Source organism: Ascidiella aspersa, chromosome 9 (assembly GCF_963924565.1).
Source record: "Ascidiella aspersa chromosome 9, kaAscAspe10.2, whole genome shotgun sequence".
NCBI classification, from domain to species: Eukaryota; Metazoa; Chordata; class Ascidiacea; order Phlebobranchia; family Ascidiidae; genus Ascidiella; species Ascidiella aspersa.
In genome coordinates this window covers 24962187-24986887 of record NC_139455.1, presented here as the reverse complement: position 1 = coordinate 24986887, position 24701 = coordinate 24962187, and the positions used below count along the sequence as shown (strand labels likewise).

Sequence of the window (24701 nt, the reverse complement as noted above, 5' to 3'; positions counted from 1 at the left end):
TTTATAAAAACATATGGGTATAATTAGTTTTTTTCTATATAATAATGAAAAAAATATATATATATACTTGTCCTCGACATTGAACCTAACTTGCGTTATAAAAAAATAAAAAAAACACCGCGTCGTCGCTTACGTGAAACGTTGTAATTATAATAATAATATTTTCATTCATATTTTAACGAGAACCAACCAACAAACTAAAGTTTAAACGCAGATTACTTGTTAACGAAAAACAAATATTCTATCCGGTTTTCCCCGACAATAAAAAGTAAACAGACTGAGTTTGACTTTTGAGCGGAGGCGATATCGTACTGGTGAGGTTTATCCGAGGCGCGATTATCACTATTATTACTAGTTAAAATAAAAAAGAAAAGATAAAAATAAGTTATTATACGGCCCATTAATTAAAGAAGAAAAGAATGTTAAACGCCCATTACATTGTGGACTTCAAAAGTAACGTTTTAAGGTAAAATTGAAAGTGTTTGTTTTAACTTTTTATTCAACTGACATCATTTGCTTCAAACTGTGAAAGCGGTTTCTGCAAAAATATAATTGTGAAAAACGAAAATAAACAACTTTGAATTCTCAGTCTAGTTTTGGACACTGAGAAACTAAGCTTTTCGTCGCCAACCAACAAACGAAAGTTTAATCACGGATTACTTAAAACGAAATTTAAGGTTTGAAGATGTCTTCTTCCAGATCTGCCGAGTGCTGCTTGACATATCGTCAAGCCCTAAACGTTGGGCTAAAGGAGCTTGTCCGATCTAGGAAGTTTAGCAACTTCGATGGGCGATTGGGAGAAGACTGCTCTTATGTCAAGTGGCATTATGCCTTGCATGTTTATAATTGTTAGTTACTACTACTCTACATGGAATGAGAAGAAGTCACTGAAAACGGTTGTTTCATAAACCAAACCGACAACGTTTTTTCTAGATGTTGCAGACTATATACTACAAAGTTACAAACATCGCGCTTATAAAGTCACTATAAAAACTCGGCTAAAGAACGAAAAAAAAACTCGGCTAAAGAAACTTAAGACTATCTTCGAAAAAAACGAACTTAAATTTAAAAAAAAACCTTCAAAAAATATATTAAACAAAATATATATATATAAAAAGTACATTTTGTTTTATAGTAAGAAAAAAAACAAAATATTTTTTTAGCCAGCCGAAAAATTCGCAGTTTGTCCAAACGCACTTGGAGAAACCGCAAATTATCATTTATTCATTCTGAAGTGATTTTCTCAAAAACAGTAGCGTTTGTGGATCCTAAAGATTGGTGGTTGAAAGACTTCTGGTGAATATACACAGTTCTTAAGTTGGATTTTAAAATCAACAAATTTCCCAAAACGACTTCTAAATAACGGGTTGACGACATGAAGCTTATCGCAGCCTAAAATTAGTTATAAGAACGAGATTTGTCTGTTTGATATAACGCTTGACTATTAATTATAGCGCATTTCACATCATCAGTATTCCTTATCTTATAACATAGGGCTAAATCGGCCAATTTCGACGCTCATATACCAGCGATTTTTTTCGAATTTTTTTCGACCTGCTCCGATTTGGCTGAAATTTTCACAGAAGATGCATTAGGACAATATGAATCCAACGGCGATACTTATATAGTCCAATTCTTTATAATTAACGAGAAATAGACATTTTTTTATAAAAATTATCCAAAAAAACGCGATTTTTGGCATTTTTTAAAAATCGACCTTCTCCGATTTGGGTGAAACTTTGTGTGTAGATGCGCCTTGGGCGTAGAAACAACATGGTAAAGTTTCAGCCCCCTAACACCTAAAATAAAGCCAAAAAACGACTTTAAAGTTTTTTTGATTTTTTTCAATTTTGCGAAATTTTGAAAAAAAAATCCCCGGGGATTTCCCCGAAAAAAATCTCCGGGAAATTTTTTTTCAATATTATCATTTCACAATTTTATTTATTATTCATTCTGACAATGTCAGATTTTCTGCGTGCAGATTAATTCACTGCCAAAACTTAATGTTAGAAAGCAACAATTAACAGTAAGCACTTAACCGAGTTGCCAAATACATTCCAATCCAGTGAAGCTCTTAACGGAAGCAATTTGCTGCGCCCAAAAGCCACCAGTCAGGTGTTATTAGCTTGTTGTAATGCAAAACCTCTATGCTAAATTACGGTTATAAACTGTATGAAAAAACTTTCGTTTGTTGGTGGAAAGTGTAGCAAAAATTAACTAAAATGCTCTGCTTCAATGAGTTTGGTAAATTGTAATTAATTTACTAAAGCAAACCAATTGAAAAATTCAGGTCAAGATAGTCACAAACAAATCTCAACATGCAGATACCTGCAGTTTGTTGCAAAGCGAAGTGCGTTTTTTCAACTATAGAACGTAAAATTATTTTTTTTCTTCGCCTGCGGAACTTAGCTGATAGAATGTAAGTTGTAGTAAGCGTTTTGGCTCGATTCTTCCAACTGAAAAAAGGGCCGGAAATAGCACAACACGGTTAGTGATGGTCTGAGCCAAGCCCTTTATTAAACCTGTCTCTACCAGGGAACAGGTGCCACCACGAAGGTAGGGTCCGAATTGCAAAGCGGAGTAGGGGATTTTTTTTTTGGAAAAGTAGCCACGTTTCGCGTAATAGGCAAATATAGATATGTTTTGGTACCGAATAAGAAGTTATCCAAATGTAATAAACACGTTTTTATTATCTCTACACAATAGCGAGAGTCTACGTTTTTTTCAAATTAAAGGGTAAAAACACTAAAAAATGAACAGGTAGTGAGAAACAGCCTCTATTTTCTTCAAATAGTTCAAACGGTAATTACAAGTTTCATCATGGTAATTACAAGTTTTATCATTCACAGTTTCACAACTTGTATGTGCTGCTAGGTTGATTTAGTAGGTAGGTATAAGTGGTAAATGTTTAAACCTTTTGTTTGTGGTGGAGGTGGTACAATTTTGACAGCTCGTTTTGTTGCTTTAAATAAAAGTGGTAGGATTCTAGACCAGCGCCCCTTTTTCACAAGACCATTGTTTGTTATAAGTTTAATCACTTTTACCTCGTAATTTCAGTAAACACTTTATTATATAGCCAACCAATTGCTACTCACAAATAGCGCCGACGATTTTAATAACGGTGTTAACAACGGAAATTACCCGGAAATTAATAGCACAATGCAATGAATTTCTTATTGTATTTTACCACAAGGTATTTATATTTGGGAAAACACAATAAGACAAAGCAACAAAACCTAAAGCAGAACAATTTATAAAACCATAGTAATAAAACCAACGACATAATAAAGTCAAACACGCATACTGTCCAGTACAGAATAAGATCAAAATCGTACCCGAATAAGGCCTAAATGGCCAAAATAACGCCTCTGGCGCCGCTGTTTTGGTAACGGATTTTTGTTCCTATTTGGGGTTATTGTAGGTTAATTAGTGGGTTAGAAAATGGGTTAGGGTTCAAATTATTACGGGGTTTAGAAAAATAGGGGTGGGGTTAGGGGTTAGGTAAAGTGTTGTTTAGGCCTGATTCTTACCATTTAGCTCATTCAGGTCTTATCTTACCATTCAGATCTTATCCAGACGGATTTATTTATTTATTTATTTATTTCGATTTAAACGTTTTTACGACTAGTATTAGTCCTATTTTGGCCTTATTCCGAACTGTGTTTTAATCTGACGAAAATGTTGAAATTTTTTGCGTTTACGTATAGTTAAAGTTGGCCAAAAATATAGTTCGACAGGTACTCAGGACCACATTTGGCACGTGGGCCAGAACCACGCTGAGACAATATAAAACTTATAAGCCAAATGTAGTTTTAAAATAAAGTGCAATGAATGTACGGCTATCACGCGGCCCACAACTACATGATAACACTAAGCTATTCAAAAGTAACTCGCGGCCCACGAAAAATGGCTCTGCGCCTACATTTTTTTTTTTTTTTTAACAGTTTGCCGACCACTGTTCTATGTATTTGTTGTTTTACAAGTTTACCAGGTTTTTCCAGCGCAACCTGCCAGAACCAACTCAGACTGGCATACATAATGCGCAAAAGTTATTGTTTGAAATTTCAACATCTTGCCCTTTCTCGATAATAATAGGTACAATGATTATTTTAACTAATTTGTTTGCCAATTGCTTTAAAATAATCTGTAATAACACAAAATCAATCAAGCTAATCTAATCTAATTTATTAAAACATTGTAAGATGGACAATCAGAAGTAATAATTACAGAAAGTGTAATCACTTAGAAGGACAAATTGAAGGTGAAAAGGAAATGTTGTAGCAAACAATTAAGTGTTTTTTTTTCTTTTTAAACAAAATACATTTAAAATTAGCGGATGTTCTACATTTTGCAAATAAAATTGACAGTAGCAATAGCAAATATTGTTAAAAGAAATTACAAGTAATTGCGACACAAAAAGAATAGTGGAAATATACAAAATATTTAAAAAGTTTGGTCACTTGTGAATGCCATACAACTTATGAAGAATTATCTTGGTAAAAATGTTCATTAAAAACTTTCACTGATAAATGAGCAGATAGCAAGGGTAGACACTTGCATATTTGAAGACAACGTAAATGCCGTCTTTAGACTTAAATGATTTGATCAAAATAGGCTACGACATACAAAAAACTTAATTTAGATTTGAAATGTGGTATTTAGGAAAGTAAATTATGCAAAGTTTTGAGGGTGTGATGAAATCCCCCAGCCCTGAATACTCCTTTGCTTGTAATTTACTGATAAGTGAGAAGATAGCTTGGATAGACACTTGCATCTTTGAAGACAACGTAAATGCCAGGAGTTTGGTTATTATCAGTCACACTGTCGTATGGGGATCCATTGGCCTGCATTGGAGCAACATTCATGCTTTGGTTTCCAACGCAGTGTTGACCAGTTACTACATCAGCTAGGAACATCCTCTGATGATTGTTTTGATCTCTTGTCGCATATCCGTTCGAATAATTCGCACCAACGGCGAAATAAACTCCTTTTCCGTACATCGTTGCTACATAGAAAATATTATAAGAGTAAAACCGTTTTTCGTACAGGTGGTCAAGTCACACACCAATGGTTTTATTTAAATATATTGTTGGACGTATTCATGGATGCAAACAAGTCATTTTCAAACGAACCAGTCAAATAATTTCTACTATGACTTAAGTCCAAGTCAAGTCTTTTAAAAAAATTGCCAAGTCATCAGTTGCCCAAGTCAAGTTCCATTCAAGTCATAATCAGAGCAAGTCAATATTAAAGTCTTGCCATAAAATAAAACGGCAAACCATAAAATTGGTAAACTTGTCCGATTATAAGCAAAAACTCAATTAGAAACAAAAACGTAACTTATGGCAAGTTAATTGTTTTACGTGAAAAATTAGGTTAAATAGCCAAATTTTATGACAAATTCCGTAATGAAAACACTTCATTTTAACTTAAGTCATCTGCCCAAAAGACTTTTTAAGTCATTTATCACAAATACTCAAGTCAAGTGACCCAAACGACTTCAGTCAAATCAAGTATACTCTTTCTAGATGTTGCAAGCATTAAAATCCTTGTTTATTTGGAACCAATGACAAAATACATTTTCATCTTAATTTACGTAAAACGCACATGTTATGTTGAACAGCAACTTTTCTTGTAGTTAGGTTAATTTTATTGTTCATGCTATGGCCAAGCTATGAGGTTCTCTACACTGGCATGAGACCTAATTAGACTAATTTAATCTGTAAATATTTGATATTTCACCTTTCTTAAAAAAGAAAAACATCTATTGGTGCAATATAAGTAATGTCAATCCTTATGCTTAGCATCTACTTTGGGGATCGTTTTTCGAACTAGTCTGCGACAATTTGCAATGCTAATTTTGACATTTTAAGATAAAAATAGTTCCGGTTTTAAACTCCTTACAAAAGCCACACCGTACTAAAAACCCTCCTAATCATGTTCAAATATGTTTCTTACTTACAATAAAATCATCTGAGTACTATAGCCAGATAACAGCAAATTCGGAAAATCTCAGCATTTTAATTTTGATTTTAAAACTGTTTACAAAAATAGGAATAAAAAGTGGAACTTCATATCTCTTTTATAAACAGTCTTGACATCATCTGATACTAAAGCAAGAATCTTTCTTTTCCATTTTATTGTCTGCGGGAAATTCCTTAATTCCAAAAAGTATTTCGACTCAATAAAATCTTACCATTCTTTCCTGCGTGACTTCTGTCGAAGCCGTTATAACAAATGCTGTCACAAACATTGCCGGCTGTTCCGTGGAAGAGCTCGCGAACCACATTTGAACCGGCGCCCATCCTTGACTCCACCTTTGCTTTTTGGGCCAGGAACTGCTTGTACAGTGCTTTGCTTTGTATTCTCTCAAGCTATGTTTAAAAAATCCTGTTAAAGTACTTCTAAATACATTGGTTCCATAACGCACTTTCATTAATAATTGCCCTGATCGTTTTATCCCCACAACAATGTTTAAAATGAAACTTTAATATTTAAAGGAGAAAATAACATTTAGGCTATTTGACGGTATGTTTAATTTTAAGTGGCAGTCAGTAACCAACCAACTTGTAAACTCTCCAATACAAGCTAGGAATATTTTTTCGAATCACTATTTAGAAAAAGTGATGGAAGGACCTAAAACCTTGATAAGACTTTTGGTTTTATGCCTATTTACTTGTCAATCACTTTAAAATTGAATTACAATGTTAATAGAAAAATTCTAGTGCTAACTGTTTACGCGTTTAAAAAAGTGTACCCTGTTATAAAAGTTTTTTTTTTTCACTGATCGTTCTTTTTAAAATCCGTTTTGTGATTATTTTTTGTTAAATTACGATCTCTGCCAGTAAATTAGTTAAAATACAATGCAAAAATAACAAACCTGCACGACCCTGATGCTAGGGAGTGTCGCTTTAAACTTTTGCAATACTGCATTGTACTCCGCTCCTTGGGTCAAAGTAATTTTCTTCCAAGGGCTCTTACCCATGTCTTCCCAGGTCGGGGGAAATCCCGGATCTGAAAACGTACAAATATCTGACAAGCGTGTCTTTTGACTTGTAAGGGTATGCAGTTGTCACACAAAAAATGCTCTATTTAACAATAAGTGGATGTAACAATTGCCTTTAAATAAGGCATACATGCAAAGACAGATTTAAAAACCTAATTTTTTATTAAACTTTAATCTTATTGTATGTAAAAGCTTTAGCACGTCTTCTGATTTCAGATTTACATTCTGGTTAGTCCTACGCGAAAGTTATGTAGTCTATTGCCACAACATAATTGAAAAACATTAAGTAGATTCTGGTTTAAAAATGTACAATGTTTTTTTATCTGAAAACATTTCTATAATAATAAAACAACAGGTCAAATGTTGATTTAATTGTTATTTTAGCAGGCCGGGAAATATAAAATGGCTTCACTTTACAGATTCTCTGTCAGGCAGGTTGCTTACTATCAAGCCACCTACGCATAGCCTTGTTCAAGCAAATGTTATTATAAACTTGAACCCCTGTATACAACACTAACCGTACAAATCAGTGTTTTCTTCCTTATGCCATAAATGCGTCCTGGTGTGAATTTTGCAGCTACGCCGTACAGACAAAAAATGTTCTATTTTATCAGGCCGTCCCGCCATGTTTTAAAAGGTATTTTAACTAAGATTTCAGTTGCATATTTGTGCACCACACCGAGCGATAATTATTTTTAGGTTATTTTAACGTCCCTTTATAACGTAACTTTGTAAAAAACAACATTGGCCCACGTTCTGGTGAGAACAATTAATCTACTTTTATACCTGGTACAAGCTATATACATCACATATGATAGGATTCTAGGTTTGCAAATAAGGTGAACATAGCAATAAAAATTTAGTATCTGATCGACAGTGATACCACCTTGTATCGGACGAGTATACCACCACTAGGTATCCGGCAGGACTGTAAACAATTCATTTTGAAATGACATAAATCCAAGTCAAGTGATTTAAAAAATAATTTAGGTCTAAGTCAAGTATTAAAAAAAAAACAATTCAAGTCCCAGTCCAAGTCATTCAGAGGAGCGGTTCTCAACCGCCGGTCCGCCAAATATATTACTATCTTAAATCTCAACTACAAAATGCAAGATGCTGAAGGCTTGTCCATTAAATTTAGAACTTCGCCAGCTTTGTAATTTGCACCATTGTGACGTAACATAGAGTTTATCATCTGATTTGGACTTTATCGTACAACACAATGCAAGTGTTGTGCCCAACTGTTTCAAAGTAGGCGACAACTCGTTTAATAACACGTATGATATCGAAAAGACAGCAGCAAATTGCTCATTGAATTTAAGTTTCCATTCTTTGCTTCTAAGTTGCATACTTTTGTCATATTTGCATTTTGGGTTGATTTTGATATTTGAATGTTCATCGGTCCGCAAAATTTGTTTTGAAATTTTACCGGTCCTTAAGATAAAAAAGGTTGAGAACCACTGATGTAGAGGAAGCCAGATTCAAGTCAAGTCATTAATATAATAATAAAACGTTAAACTATTAAAATTAATAAACTAGTTCGATTTTGAGCGATAACTCTAATAAAAAATAACAAAAACCAAACATATAACAAGCTAATTGTTTTACGTGCACAAATTGAAATAAATAAATAAGTGATTGACTTAAGTCATTACAACACTGTTATCGGGATATCGGCTCCGATCCGATATTTTTGGACATCCATACCAGCTTATATTTTAAGTTCCCTTTTTGGCAACAGTATGAGGTAGCCACCCTTTCATTACATATCATATGATTCTAGGACATACCTTCACCAGTAAGGTTAGTTCTCTCAATCTTGGACGTCTTCTGGTCGTTAAGGCAAGTCTGCTCCATTTTGCTAAAGTCGATGGAATATCGAACAAAACTCTGGTTCAAGTAAACGTCAAGTGCAATCGTTCCTTTCTCGTTTTTCTAAACACAATTGGTCGTCACAACTTTAAATATGAAACAACTTTTAAATTGTTTTTTGTCTATTTTCACATATGTTTGAGTTAAACCATTATACTCTTTATAGAATTTTTTTTATCTACCCAAATCCCGTTAGGTCCCAAATTATCGTTAATCAGTGCGTTTTATGAAAATAACCATTGGTGGGTCTATCAGGCTCAGAGGGGAGCGAGTCGAGAAACAAGCATTACACCATTAACTGTGTGGCTCAGTTGGTAGAGGCCCGGTATGACCGAGGTCGTGAGTTCGAACCTCACCGCATGTTAGTTTAACATACACGATGCAGCGGGAAACAGTGCTAAGGTTGTTTCTCGACTTGTTTCCCTCTGAGCCTGTGTAGCTCAATTGGTAAAGCGACGGTCCGGGTATGACCGAGGTCGTGAGCTCGAACCTCATCACAGGCCAGTTTTTTATCCAGTCGGGCCTTGCTTGCACAAAATCCTTATGGATCATCTGACGTCGGTCAGGCCACTTAATAGCTTTCGGTTATGAAATATGCGCTGTTTTCGTTGGTCGGTGAGACTTCAATATTTCACTGCATATCGATTTTTTACAAATTTTGTTTAATTTTATAGAGTTTTTGTAAAAATTGAATTTGAAAGTAGAAAAATACTACACCTTAAAATCGAGTTCCAGTTGTTGGTTGGTTCTCAGAGGAAAGTCTCTGGCGACATTGTCGTTCGGGTCGACGTACTTCCACTGAATGAACTGGGCGCATGTTTGGGCTTGCTTAAACTCGTGGATGAGACTCTGAACGTCGTTGCACGTTTCCAGGACGTTCGTTTGAAGTCCAGAGATTGTCAGGACGCTTAATAATAAATGTACAGTGAAAATTAAGTGCCGGTTTGCAAAAAGTTAACAAATACGCTGATATACTGATGTTGAAATAACTCTTCAGAGTTAAAAACCCAGCGTTTTTTAATGAGTTAAAAATCCAGTGCTTTTTTCTCACTGGTTTTAAAACATTTGTCCGCAATGACAAAACTTTTAGAACACTTGAAAGAAAATTCCAACCGCAGATCAGTTCGTATAAAAAATGCAGACAGTTAACAAAAGTACTGAAATATATAGGTATTGTAAAAATGATTTTTATCATGTTAAGAAGGTTGTAATTTTTGAAACGATTTAGCTCCTAAACATTTGTCTGCTGTCCCGAAATCTTCAGGTAGTTTAAAAAAAGAAACAAATCTGAAAATTAATGTCGGTTGGAATGCAGTACCAATATGGCTGAAATAAATATTTTAAAATAATGCCGATAAAAGATATTAAAATAATGCCCTAAATTTCAATTTTTAGAAATATGTATGTTAAAAAAGTAATATTTTGCCTACTAAATAAAGTGCTTTTACATTTCGTGTGTGAAGCTTTTCATAAAAACCACAGAACTTTCTCTAAATCACACAAGCGTGTTTAACTCTTCAATTATAAAAAAAGATTGAACGTTAAACCATTACATATTCAATTCTTATAGGTTACTAAAAGTGGTAAAATTTGCATATTAATGTAATGAGTATGTTAAGACAAGAAATAAGTGCATTGTAATCGCAAAAGGTTTGTCTTTCAAACTGGAGTGTTTTGTGATTTAGTCACTTACTTTCTTTTAGTCTTCTCGATTTTCACACTTCTCTTCTTCATGACTCTCAAGATCTCCTCTTGTTCCAACCGATCCAGTTCTTCAACTGCTTCATCCTCAATCTTCCTCGAAGCGCTGAGGTCGTCAATTTTTCTTTGGATTGACTTCCAAACCTTTGAACGAAATAAAGGTACGTTACAACATGGCACAGGGCTCACCAATTTTGAAGTAAAGCCAACTTATCAATGCAGTAAAAAGGTCTTACAGAATGTGATATTGTGTGGTTAAAACGGTTCAGTTGCCAAAGTCGAGTACCAGTCTAGTCCTTGTAGTAAAAATTAAACATTGAACTATGAAAAACTGTAAAGTCGTCAATTATGAGCAAAAACACACCTAAAAATAAAAAAACATAATATACAGCAAGAAAATTGTTTCACGTGCACGAATTGAATTACAACCCAATTGTATTAAAAATGTTTATTAAAAGCATTTAGTTTTAACTCAGGTTATTCGACAAAATGACTTAAGTCCAAGTCAAGTCATTTTGTCCAAAAGACTTAAGTCAATTCAAGTCATTTAAAAACAGCGACTCAAGTGCACTTAAGTCATTGTCATTGAGTTAAGTTATTACAACACTGGTACAAACCTTGTTTGCACTTTCTGTGTTCTTTGAACAGATGAGGATGCTTACAGAGTCCGAGTCAACAGAACTTCCTCGTTTTGGTAAAATTGAAGGTTCCTTTTTGATGGCTTGCGACTTGCCTAAATAAAATTGGACAAAAAGAAATGATATACTATAAGTATAAGCTGAAACACTTTAGAAAAGTAAGGATCTCCCGCGGACAATAAAATGTAAAAGAAAGATTCTTGTCTTCGTATCCAAAGATCTTAAGACTGTTTGTTTATTAAAACAGACAAAACATAAAATCATTTCTTAAAATCTTTCAGAAATATATATTACGCCTATAAGGCATCGTCAGTTTCTTAAATCGAATCATTCGAATGTTTTAAGATACTATAAGTATAGTATATTGTTTTCTTCATCCAATTATATTGTATATACTATAACTTGAATACATCAGGCAAATTATCCAAGTCATAGTATAAATAGAAGGAAGTGATAACGAATAGAGATGGCCGGCAATACCAGAAAATATAGTAGGTTGACAAATGATATTGGATATCGGTATATGATTAAAATTTAAAGCATCGAACAACTCAATCATTACCAAAAAATACCAGGATGTCTATCTTTTTTGGCGGTTCAAGGATCGTAGAACAAATGGTTTAGCCATAGTATGATCGTAAGTTAATTTAAACAAATACACGTGGTATACGTTCGGGAATGGTATTACCGAAATCATTTAATCAAATCAGGGTTGTGTTGCAAGTAAGGCAAGTCTAGGTTTGGTGGAAGTAGTGAGTTCGAACCTAACCGCGGACTAGATTTTTCTAGCCTTGCCTTATTTGCACTACAACACTATTATCCTAATTATCAGCTCTGTAAACTTTTGTGGTCCTCTAATCACTTGCTTATTTTGCTTGATAGTTAATCCTGCACTAATTCCAGTATGTACCACGGTGTATTCCATGGCTTAGTTGCATTTGATTAATGTCTGTATTACAAATACCGGGGAAAACAGCTTACCGCCAAGTCCCATCCACCCCTTTATAGTATTGATGACGCCTCCTTGATCGGTAGGCTGCTGCTTTTGTTGTTTGGCAAATTCCTGCTGAAACACGGAAACCAGATTCTGCTGGAAGATCACGATTTCGATGTGTTGCAGTGATGAGTTTGGATGGCTTTTCTCAAACTTGATGATCGACTCTCGGCAGCATTTTGCAACGTGTTGGCAATTCAAACCTGCCCCCCCTGAACAAAAATCCAGTTAAATGTCATACAATTAAACAGGGTCCCTATGCAAGTAAAACAGAAGCGATTTTTCAATCATGGTAAATACAGCAAAGTACTAGTTTGATACTGATAGCATGCAAGTTACCTGTTCCAATAGCAGGCATTGCAAACGAGGTCATTCCCAGTGCGTCTGCATTCTTATACAACTCGAGCAAGACTTGAGTGACACTTTGAGAGTTTGGAGGGTTTATGTGGAAGATGTACTTGCAAGCGAGGTTCCCTCCATTTGTGACGATCATGTTGGAAGTCTGGGACTTAAACTGACGAGACGGGGGCTTCTGATGAGTCAGATTGCGATTCGCCAGTTGGGCTGCGATGCTTGGGCCACCTTTGCTTACTATTGCTTTTCCGATAGCACCTAAAACGTTCAAGCATTGATTGTAGTTTTTTTTATTTCGTACGGTGAATTGTTAGAAATGAAAAAATGTCTTAAATTCCGACTTTTGCGAACGAGTATACCACTAATCCTACTTTCGACTATGACTGCTTTTATTTCGTTCGTGTAGTTCTTTCAAAAATATAACGGCCTTTGTAGTTTAATTGGCAATGAGTAAAATCACAAGATTAGGACTGGAGTTTTTAAACTGGAAGTCTGTTGGGTTTGGGGTACTTGGGCCAGTTTAAGGAGTCCATGGAAACCTCATTCAAATATTAGCGTGGTATTTAAAAATGGAATGAGTTTTTGAAAGAAAACATATAAATTAAACAAACGCTTTGGTGTCTTCTCTTAGAATGTATTTAGACGTCACATATGTTGGATCGAAAACAGCAGCGTTTAAGTGGTTGTCTTATGACGTCATCTCTAAAAATTTCATGTCGACCAACGCGGACCAAAGATTTTTTGAGTGGTCCGCGTGAAAAAAAGTTGAAGAACACCTGGCTTAGAATATTAACTATGACATTGGGCCAAAAAACTAACGTTTAGAAAAGTCGGTTTGCATGGGGTAACAGTTTTACAAATATAGACCTTGCTAAACATTTCACCTGACAAATTGATGGTGGTTGAAACTATGACGTCACACGTAGAAGCGGTAATGTCACCTTGTGTGACGTTTACCGTGATGACGCCAGGTGTTTGACTCGATTGTTGATTGACAAGGCCTGAAGTGTCGTCATCAAAATCTTCCTGAAAAGCCTGTCAAAAGAATAAACAAAAATGTAAATACAAACAACGGTAAAATATCCAGTGTTGTAAACAAGTCATTTTTAAATGACTCAAGTCCCAGTCAAGTCATTTGTAAAACAACTAAAGTCCAATTCAAGTCTTTTTCAATAAATAACAAGTCAAGTCCCAGTCCAAGTCATCAGTTGCGCAAGTCAAGTCCCAGTCAAGTCATAATTAGAACAAGTCAACTTCAAGTTCAAGTCCTTGTCATAAAAATAAAACGTTACACTCTTAGAATTTTTAAACTCGTACGATTATGAACAATAACTAAACAAAAAAACAAGAAAAACGCAACATAAAGCAAGCAATTTGTTAAAAAAAAGCAAATCATATTTAGAAACAAAATCTGACCGCAATAGAAGCCTGGTCGCCTGGGAACAAGACAACGTGCACAGTTCCAAGGGTGTAGGGTTCAAACCCACCCACAACCTCATTGAACCAGCGTGCAACTTTTCCTGGTGGATAGTTAAAGTTTCCGGCACCAAGAGCAGGAAATGCAATGGAAGTGTAGCCTTGGACGTCAGCCATTTTCAGACAAGTCTCGAAGACATCTTTGATGAGATCTTCAGCGGATTTTGGTTTGTAGTCCTCTAGGATGGCGTGGTAAATTTCTTTGCAGCTCAAGTTAAACCCAGGAGTGGATAAAACTTGACCCACAGTGGGGTCGCAGTTCTTACAGCTTTTTCGACAAGATTTCTGCAAAAGTTGGGAAATAACTTGGTTAATATAGCAGCAAAATAGTCCAGCAAAGCTAGTAACTCAGGTCAGACACTATTTATAGATGTTAAAAGTATTTATATTTTACTATATATCTCCATTTGATGCGAATTAAAATATACTAACGATGCCTTTGTCGGCGAAATATATATACATATGTTTTTAAACATCTACAAATAACGTCTGATATGAATTGCTAGTTTTGCTAGACTATATCTGTTCCGGATCATGAATTGAGGTCGACATTTTTATCAAAAGTCAAGGTGATTTCCAATATCACACATTCAGTGCAACATTGGTTAGAATAAGCTATCCCAGTGCTTATCAAAGTGGGTCTGACAAAACGCTTTTAAACTTAATTCTACACCAAACTACAATTATTGGTTTCGCATGAGCGAAATTAGGAAATACATCAATTATTAAGGTACATTTTTAAAGTTAAATAGCAGTAGATGACGTCACCAATGTTTACCTCAAGTTTTTGGCCGATTTTGTCGTACAAGGCTCTTGATATTGCCGAACCTCTTCCAGTGACGTAATTTACTGGAGCAGCTGTCGTCACAATTACGTCAGCATCCTGGTAAACATAAAAAAAAAATTTACTAAATTACGTAATTATGAAGAGGTTACGATTAAGGATGTCTGATTTTTAACATTTAATATTTTACATATAAATTTTATACTGATTGGGCGGAAAGTATCGTGATCGGATACTATACCAAATGACGTAATTATGCTCAACAAGCAAAATGATGAAATTGAAGGAAATTCGCTTCAGGTTTTTAGGACACAATTTGCTATAGCGAAAAGATGAAGTTTAGTTACATTAACTTGGAGATAAACAAGCTTCAGAAAAGTAAATATAACCCAGTAAGCTGAAAACATTACCATGTCGCAATTTGAATAAATTTTAGCATAATAATGACGTTATTTGGTATCGGATCTAACGGCCAAACGTTTTGCCCCGATTATAAGGGACATCACTATCGGAATGCAGTATAGGATATCTTTACCCACGCTCCCTTTTTAAGATTATTTTCAAACAACTAATGTGTTAAAAATAAACAAGTATTCCTAAACGGAGGCAAAAATGCATTAATGGTTTCGTCCCCCACCCCGCAAAGAAAACAAAATAGAAACATTTTTTCACTTACCTCAAACTCAGAAAGGTCTCCGATTTGGATTTCCGTTTCCAAACGCTGCTTTCCCGAAGTTCTGGCTCTCTATTAAAAAAACATTTCATTGCACAACATGTTTTACATCAAGCATTAACCTTTAAAATTGATAAGGTTTCAAATATAGGCTTCGTTTATACTACAGGGTAGGTTACACATCAGGCGTAAATGACAGCGGCATAAATAGCATAAGTTTAGGTGAAAAAAGTAAATTTAATACAATTGTGGTTCTGATTTTGCGTTTTACCGTGACAGGAATGTAATTTATGTTAAACACCATTTCATCGAACCAGGGCAAACAATAACTACCTTTTTAGCATGTTACGTCAATTTCACTTCCTCTCCCATATTAATTGTTCATTTTAAAGACAAATAATGATGATCATTTCAAAGACAAAAAATAATGATCATTTTAAAGACAAAAAATGATGTTCGCAAAAAGGGTCTGACTACATTTAAATCAGCACTCGTAAAAACTCAGAAAGGTTTTCGGTTTGTATTTCTGTTTTCAACCGCTGTTTTCCCAAATTTCTAGCTCCCTGATAAAAAAAATTATAGCAAAACATAATGTTCCACATCAAGTATTGACATTAAAAAAAGTGTGATAACAAGGTTGCAAGGGGCTTCGTTTAAACTACGGGGTAGTTTACACATCCGACGGAATTAACAGCAGCCATTTTAAACAGTTGCTTCTGATTTTGCTTGAACTAAAAAGTCAAACAGTTCGACTCCCTTTTCTGAAGATTGATAACGATGATTAAAAAATTGCAACATAAAAAGTCGCAAAATAAGTCTGACTACTTTTAAATCAGCCACACAACCAGGATTAGTTCGCACCTCTTTTCGAGTATGGCTGGGTGGCGATCCACTTCGTGTCTCGTAAACTTCTTGGCCACACTCGTAAAAATCTTCTGAATCGTCCTCATCCAGGGGATCTCCCAATTTGGAAAGGGCAGTTTGGAATTCCGACACGATTGTTTGATTCGAACGTTCCACAAAATCCACCTTGAAAAAAAAAACACGTTAGAAGTGACTTATTATAAACATGGCTATTCAAAGTACAAAATATAGAATACATTGTAAACATGTTAGAACTTTCCTTGTTTACCAAATGAGTTTTATTATAAAAAAACAATAAATCAACATGAGCTTTAGGCTATTAATCGCACAAATTGAAAATATTCTAAAAAAATATCTGGATTATATTTAACTACAGGATATAGCTGAAACCAAATTAACAAGAATAGCTAGAACCAAATTAACCAGGGAGTCGAAACGGAACCGAACCGGAACTTTATGAACCGGTTTTGGGTCAATTTTTTCCGAACCATAACCGAACCTCAACCGTTTTTTGTAAGATTTTAAGGAGCCGAACCGGAACCGAACCCGATATTTTGAATAAATCTGAACCTTAACCGAACCCGAACCTGTCAACAAAAGCGGTTCACTCCAGCATGACGTCACAACTTGTATTTTAAAGAGTTAATCTATGCCATGTTCGAAATTTTATGAAAAATAATGAATAGTAAGATGGTTAATAACGAGCAGCTTATTTACGCCGCGTAACTTTACATTTATTGACCCACATTTTCATCTCACATTGCATCCGAACTGGAACTATATAAACCGGTTTTGAAAATAAATTTAGTCGAACCGGAGCTGAACCGGATTCCGAAAAAATCCTTGAACCCGAACCGAACCTAAACCGGAAAAGTCAAACGGTTCGACTCCTTGAAAGTAACAAGAATGCGGATAAAACAGTTTGTCGATTTTGATAGGAGAGCGTCGTTTTAAAAAATATATAAACTAAAAAAAATCATAAATTACCCGTTTCACGGACGACATTTCGTTCTTGACGGCAAAGTTCTTTACTATTTCGACAATGGCGGGAACACACACGTGCGGTTTCCCGCCAAACACGCCGCAGCTAATGGCAGGAATCGCAATCGATGTTAAATGGTCAGCGTCTGCCGCTCGCAAGACTTCTTTCACGCATTTGCGCAACTGGCCAAGGCTGTTAAATGTGTTTCCTTGTCTCCAACTAAATTTAAGTCAAAATAGTTTAATAAGAGAAAGAAAGAATGGAAAAAAAAGTTTAATGGCCACAGTTACAAAATAAAAGGCTAAATTTAATAGAATTAATTTGTTTTTTATCTAGGCAGTACTATTGTTGTGCCTTCTGCTTCTGGTCATTGTACATTTTACAACGAAATATGTATTACTTTTGACTTAAAATATCAAGCTTTTAGTGAGACTGTAGAAATATTTTAGTAATATGTAGAAGTAGCTATGTAGAATGTAATTCATTGATTGTAAGTTTTTCTTTACTAAATTAATTTAATAAGTTCAGTAGAGTGCCGTACCAACAAAATTGACACCATTTATGCACACCTCCGACTGGACGAAAAAAATTTATAGGATTATTTAAACTCTATACTATACTACATAGTACATTCGTAATACACCATATAATACATACATTGGTCCAACGGCGTGTATAATACGTTTGAAAGGCAATCTTCCGGCGTTAGTAACAGCCACTTCTCCAGGCTTGAGATCACCCCGATGGTTATGTTTCCACTTGGTCATCTCACTTTGTATGCTTTCGCCACCTTGAAGTATTACGTAAAGTTAGTGCTATAATGACTGTTTATTATTCAGCTTTCGCCACCTTGAAATACTAGTATTTATAAGTTATTTTTACCATTGGCCCATTCCGTTAAATTTATGTATCTTGTATTTCGCTGAATGAAGCTGCTGAATCGTTGAATAATAGAAAAGGTTAAATTTGTGTGGTCAAGATTTGACGTAAGAATCCTTTATCAAATTACTGTCATAGGTAGCGCAAGCCTTACTGTTTAATTTGTTCGAATGTTTTGATACGGCCTGTGACCTGTTTACTTTTAACTGGTCTGCAAAGGCTGGTGATTTATTGTTTTGAATGGAAACCAAGTTTCAGTAAAATAATGAAGGATTCGATGACAGGACTTAACCAAAACGGTCTCTTAAATTTCTCGATTGATTTCCTAAAAATTTAGCCTACTTCGGTTGCAAAAGCAGGTAATTAGCAGTTTGTATTTACGCTGAAATACCTTTGAAACAAAGGAACCTTCTGCAAAACATAAAATTTAACAGAAAGATTTTTGCTTTTGTGTCAAATGATGTTGAGCCTGTTTATTAGAACAGATATAAAACACAAAACAATTTCCTAAAATTTCACAAAAATAAAAACTTTTACGAAAAAAAATTGTGTAAAGTTTTAAGAAATGAGTTCATGTTCTATACCTGTTTTCATAAATAGTCTAAACATCAGTTTGTGTTTAGTTTGACAAGCACAAATAATCCAACCTTTCTTCATTATTGCTCCAGAAATTCCAGCAGGTCGCAACTCTAGCTTGGCGTTAGACGCGTTGACTATTGCGTCACAATCGGAGTCTGTGATGTCACACTGGATGAGCCGCAAGGTGACGGTGCTTGACGGGATTCGAACCATCAACTTCGGTTTTGCGCGAAAAGATTTTGTGCGCTGTAATTAAAAGTTTTGTAGAATTTTAATTTAAGTCATTTTTAACGCCTCGACTAAAATAAGTTTGCGGAAAGAAACTGATGATTTCGAAGCGACGTTCGTTAAAGGTAAACGAAAACATGTTTTAAAAGAATGAAGGAGAGTAGGTAATTTGGAGAAGAGCTTAAAACCCAGCAAACAGTGGTGAAACAATCCACGAAGGCGCAACTCACAAGAGACGTCATAAAAACGCGCTTATTATCGAATAATAAAGCAAAAAAATATATATATATTGATGATAGTTATTGTTAAAAACATAGACTAATATTCAAAAACACTCGCTAAGCCTATTGGTTAAAAACATAGAGACTAATTCCCAATGCGGACCCTCTGAAATTACTGCACGGCCCCAGTTGGTCCGCGGACCCCGGTTTTGGAACCGCTTCTTTAGATTAACCCAAAACAAATTATATTTTAATAGTAAAGGAAGTTTTTACCTTGTTCTTCCGACCTCTTGATAGTTCCAGCTCCGACGGATCGACAATCGCAATGCTCTGCTGCCCTTTAGCGATCTCTTCCACTTCCATTTTTCCTTTTCGATCCCGGAAGTAGCGGGGAATCCCCGGATCTTGGATCACGTGACTGCGCACTTGGATGACGCGGCTTTGCTCTAGGAGCCAGGTTTTTGCTGGAAGGAAGTAAGAAGAGATACTAGCCTGACGGGGGTCTTTAACTGGAACAGTGTGGGGTTTGTGTCCTGGCATTCCCTTTGGGAGAAATGTTGTCCTGAGGACTGGGCCAGAACCTATTACTGACACTTCACACATTCCCGGCCTCCTTTTGGCCAATTGGAAGAAGAAGCCACTACCCCTTCACCCTTTACTTTACTCATACTTTCTTTGCTTTCGTTTGGTTAGTAAAAATATAAATAAAAGGAAGTAAGACTAGTTTATGGATGTGGTATTTGTATGACCAAGCATTATCAGGTCATTAAAAGACTAGTGCTGGGTAAGAGTCGAACTAAATGACACATTTTTAATGGGCCGCGAGTTATTTTTGAATAGTTTAGTGTTATCATGTAGTTTTGGGCCGCGTGATAGCCGTACATTCATTGCACTTTATTTTTAAAGTTGGTGTGGCATAGAATTTTTAGTTTGGCTTAGCTTGGAAAGGCCCACGTGCCATATCTGATCCTAAGAGCTGTCGAACTTTACTTTTTCCAACTTAACTATATGTAATTGAAAAATTTTCGCACTTCGCGCGTATGTATGTTTAACATTTTGGTATAATAGCAGTGTTTTGTGCATTAACGCGCCGTCTAATATTTCCCTTTGAAATCCAATATCCTGAATCCGCCACTGTTTTCGTAGTGGGTTTACGTATTGGGCCTTCAGTAGCTCTCAAAAGAGTTTGGGCCGCGACAATGGTTGCGTATTTCTATAGTGGTAAGTTCGAAGCTCACACAAGTTGTTGAATAATTCTTCTACGCGTCTAATCTCTATCAAGCGAATAAATTACTTAAAGATATTGCAGTACAACAAACAATTTCTCGGGTAAAACAAAAACTTATCCGAAAAAAAAACCGAACCTTTTTCCAGGTGCCTTGCTTTTCCCTTCAGGACAATGGACGGATTCTCCTCAGTGACGTAATCCACCTGCACCCCCTCCAAATGGGAGGCTGCGTCCCGGAACACCCCCCGGAACTCACGCAGGAACCTTACCACTACATGGCGCTCCTCAAGGCGTGACGTCACGATGACGTTTTGGCCCACGTGACCTCTGACGCGGCGCAGGTTTTCGTCAAAGTTGTAGCAGAGGCCGACCACTTCGATGGTGGAAGTTCGCTTCTGTATGTTAAAAGGTAGGGTTTTTACAGGCTTTTTTACCTTATGAAGACATACTTCTAGTTAAATGTACACCGAAAGCCAATGCAGACTCACTGAATCGGTCGAACAATGATGAAAGTAAGACATGCTAGAAAAAAAACTAGCCTGCAGTGAGGTTCGAACTCACGACCTCGGTCAAGCCGGGACCGTCGCTCTACCAACTGAGCTATGCAGGCTCAGAGGGGAGCGAATCTAAAAACAACCATGCGCCGTTGCCTGCTGCATCCGGTTCGTAAAACTAGCCTGCGTTGAGGTTCGAACTCACGACCTCGGTCATACCGGAACGTCGCTCTACCAACTGAGCTACGCAGGATTAGAGGGGAGCAAGTAAAAAAACATGCACAAAAACCTGGTAATAAACTTGTTAATCTTGCGCAGAACTCACGTTGAGATAGATTTGAGTGCTGCCAGTTGCAGAAACGTTCTGACTGAGTCGTTTCCACTCCTTGGATGCCACCACCCCTTCAAATCCTTCGCTCACTTCCATCAAGTCGATCTTCACTAGATCTTCCAAGGAGGAAAGAGCCCGACGATGTTGTTCCGGATTCGTGTAAAGGAGACAAACCTCTTCCCCTCTAAGCTGGAGCGAAGCTGTAAAGGAAAACATGTAATAAGAATATCAAAGCCCATACAAAAGTAGGTATCATTTTGGACGTTTCGAATAACTCTTATTCATTTTCACGAATTCATATTACGCCTTACTACAAACGAAAACCATTACGCCTTAAAGTAAACATTTTGTCTGGTTTATAGCATAGGCGTAGCCAGGGGGGGCTGAGGGGCCATGGCCCCCCCCAAAATTTATAAATATTTTACTCTTAATAATTAACTGTATATATTTGTATGCTTTACACATGAACTCACCGAGAACTTTGTCGTTTTTAAACTTTTCCTGAATCCTCTGTCTTACGTCCACCTTATCTTCATCCAATCCATTTCTCTCGCTTTTCAGAGAAGAAAGAAGAAACTCAGTTCGACCTCCTTCTTCTCTTAAAGGCGAAGTTGTAACGTTCTGCCAATAATCAGAAAACTCATACTTTACCAGTCTCCAATACGTGCATGTTAAACGAGATGCAACGGTTTTAAGTGAAAACATCTCTTACAATATTGTTAAGTTTAACTGAAAGTAGGTAGGTTATATCATCACTTTTGTAGTTTGAGCACAGAAACTACATAACAACTCTGTAAATTTCAATCAAATGTTTCGAAGTGTCATTTTTATCGACACAGGTGAAGCACACAAATAGTGTGTTTGTTGCGGGAAAAGTCACTAAAGATGCCTTTGTCCAAACAAACTTTTATAAAATTGATAAATGTGATATAGATTGAATGTTAACTGCAAGCGCTCTAGCATTTTTTTGGTTGAGAGTCACAAATCTCTTATTTAAAAAACATCAAGTTTTTTTTTTTTCTTCAAGTTAGGGCCAAACCAGTGTAAAGAGGAAAAAAAAACTTTTAGCCTATAGAAACAAATTCAGGCAACAAAGGGTTAACTTTTTATTTTACAACTCGTTTTACCATGATTAAAAACAAAAAGATTTTTTTTAAAAACAACCATTCCCGAAATGAATTTTACGTACATTATACGCTTACGTTGAGATTTCAGTATTATTTTCTGGTAAGTGATACAACACTTTTGATTCAGATTTATAAAAAAATACTTGATAAATAACAACTCGAAAAAAATGTAGCCCACCATGAGAGTGTAGGTCGGATGTTCCCGTTCTTCAATAACACAACTATTTAGCCTTACATATTTTGTGTTAATAAAGTAGTTCTACGGGATAAAAATATTAAAAAATGTCGCCTACCATTAAAGCGTTGGTGAGTTTCGTTCTTGCTTCGTGCATGCAAGTGCTCGGACCACGAAATGTCACCAACCCACCATCATCTTTCATCGAATGCTTAACATTGACCTTGTCTTTCAGCTGATCGGTGATTTCCCTAATTACGTCACATTCAACCAGGGCCCTAAAAAAATATTAAAAGAGAATTAGATCTTAACCTAACATTGAAATGCAGCAAAGTTTTCTTGTTCTTACTGTACCCGTGCTCCAATTGATTGTCCTTTTACTGTTTTACCTTGCACAAAACAGCACGATACTGATTTTAAATAAATCTGTTTTTTGCTGTCATTTAGTTATTAATAATATACGTTTTTATTTGGTTAGATCAAAGGTTCCGAAACGGGATTTTGACTCTCAATGGTGCCGAGATATACTTGAAACTATTTCTTAAACAACATTTTGTGTAGGACCACAGTGCAACAAATCAAAACTAATTTCCTACAATGTAAACATTTGATGTATGTGGTTTAAATCTTATTTAATATGACGTTACAGTAAATTGCTCATCGAAAATAATGGCCAGGGTGCTGCGAACTATTTATATGTTAGGTAAGCCCGAAAAGTAAGGAACTGCTAGGTTAGGTAATAGTGGTGTTAACAAACTAAAAGTTGTACAACAAACTAAACTAAAATATGGCCAAGCATGCTCAAGCATCCTTTCTTAAAGGTATTGCAATTTGAAGGCATACCGCAGTTTAAATACATTAGCAATAGCTGAAACATGTGAATTCAAAAATATAACGCTTACATGGCATATTTAAGCAATTTTTATTTTTATTTGCTTTTTTTAGTGTGAAAAGTGTTGTATCCATAAAGATTAATTTACACATATCCAATAATCATTAATCACACCTGTATTGCCACTTCAAGAACGGCACGCTTTCGTCTGTGATGTCACACTTGTCCTTCAAATACGTCAGCACAGCTGTGACGTCATGTTCTGAGCCAGTTATTATCACGTGACCGGGGTTCGTTACACTCCATCTTAAATGAAAAAACAAAAACTTAAAAATGTACCGAGATTTTTCTTTCTATTAACAGAATTTATGGTTATTTTTATTGGTCTTTGTAAATGACAGTATTCGTCTAATTTTAAATAAGGGAAATCAGGAGGCACTATAAAAAGATAAATTGTATCTTTATGGTGTCACATGGTTATCTTATTCTTATTGGTGTTCTTGTTTTTTAATTTTGTGCCTTATTTTGTACGTTTTATTTTTATTTTTGTCACATTTCACTTGCTAAGGTAAATGACTTCATTCCGAAAGTAATTGAACTAATTTCGATATTTTTCAGTATTTTTTTTATGTATCGGTTAAAATAACGTATATTGTTAAATATTATTTTAGCCTAAGACAATTTACGAAACGTACGGTAGACGGTTATTTTGGAAGAAAAGGTAACCAATTCATAATTACTTAACATTTCCAGACACTTTAATGTGGAATATTTGTTTGGCCAAACATAATTTTCTATAAGTAAATTGGTATATTTAAAAAAAGTCAACTAATTTAGATTGCCTAATAATTACTTTATAAAAACATTTTTTGTTAAACAATTATTTTTTTGCCTTATATTATAAACACAAAACATCAAATTAAAAGTGAACATTATTATTTTAAGTAGGTCTCTTCACACCTGACGTAAGCTTCAGCGAAAGATTCGTCCTCTACTTCGACCTTGAGAAGGTCATGGTCCTCGTTCCATCGATTTGACCTTCGCACGGCTGCAAGGTTGGCCTTGTCGTATGTGGCAGAACGCGAGACGAAGGTTCCAAAAAACTTGGACGAAATTTCGCGACAAGTTGTCTCAAAACGCTTCTGGTTTTGCTTTAGGTTGTCCGGCAGTTTCTGCAAAAAATAAGTTTTTTTTGGTTGAATGGTGTAGTGTTTATACACTTGTGGTGAAAATATTTCTCCACCAACGTTAGTTTTTACCAAC

At 35.6% G+C, this 24701-nt stretch overlaps 2 protein-coding genes across 2 annotated transcripts in view; both read right to left on the bottom strand.

Annotated features, from left to right (window-relative positions):
• Positions 1–4176: 4176 nt before the first annotated feature.
• On the bottom strand, positions 4177–15565 carry LOC146134604 (protein mono-ADP-ribosyltransferase PARP14-like). The gene is made up of 13 exons (XM_083396991.1): positions 15502–15565; positions 14820–14924; positions 13982–14326; positions 13450–13600; positions 12551–12823; positions 12199–12423; positions 11197–11312; positions 10572–10723; positions 9596–9785; positions 8797–8941; positions 6881–7014; positions 6197–6374; positions 4177–5005 (listed from the first exon to the last, which is right to left on the bottom strand). Exons 3-13 carry the CDS (start codon positions 14156–14158, stop codon positions 4734–4736), a joined length of 2013 nt encoding a protein of 670 aa, XP_083253117.1. The 5' UTR covers positions 14159–14326; positions 14820–14924; positions 15502–15565; the 3' UTR covers positions 4177–4733.
• Positions 14760–24701, bottom strand: part of LOC146134603 (uncharacterized) — a 24447-nt gene continuing 14505 nt past the window's right edge. The window contains exons 18-30 of the mRNA XM_083397855.1: positions 24399–24610; positions 23613–23744; positions 22725–22884; positions 21778–21925; positions 21299–21504; positions 20616–20874; positions 19525–19715; positions 18871–19048; positions 18002–18134; positions 17350–17563; positions 16360–16527; positions 15502–15570; positions 14760–14924 (exon numbers count right to left, since the gene is read on the bottom strand). Coding sequence (XP_083253981.1) covers positions 14760–14924; positions 15502–15570; positions 16360–16527; positions 17350–17563; positions 18002–18134; positions 18871–19048; positions 19525–19715; positions 20616–20874; positions 21299–21504; positions 21778–21925; positions 22725–22884; positions 23613–23744; positions 24399–24610 — 2235 coding nt within the window. The remainder of the gene's footprint in view (positions 14925–15501; positions 15571–16359; positions 16528–17349; positions 17564–18001; positions 18135–18870; positions 19049–19524; positions 19716–20615; positions 20875–21298; positions 21505–21777; positions 21926–22724; positions 22885–23612; positions 23745–24398; positions 24611–24701) is intronic.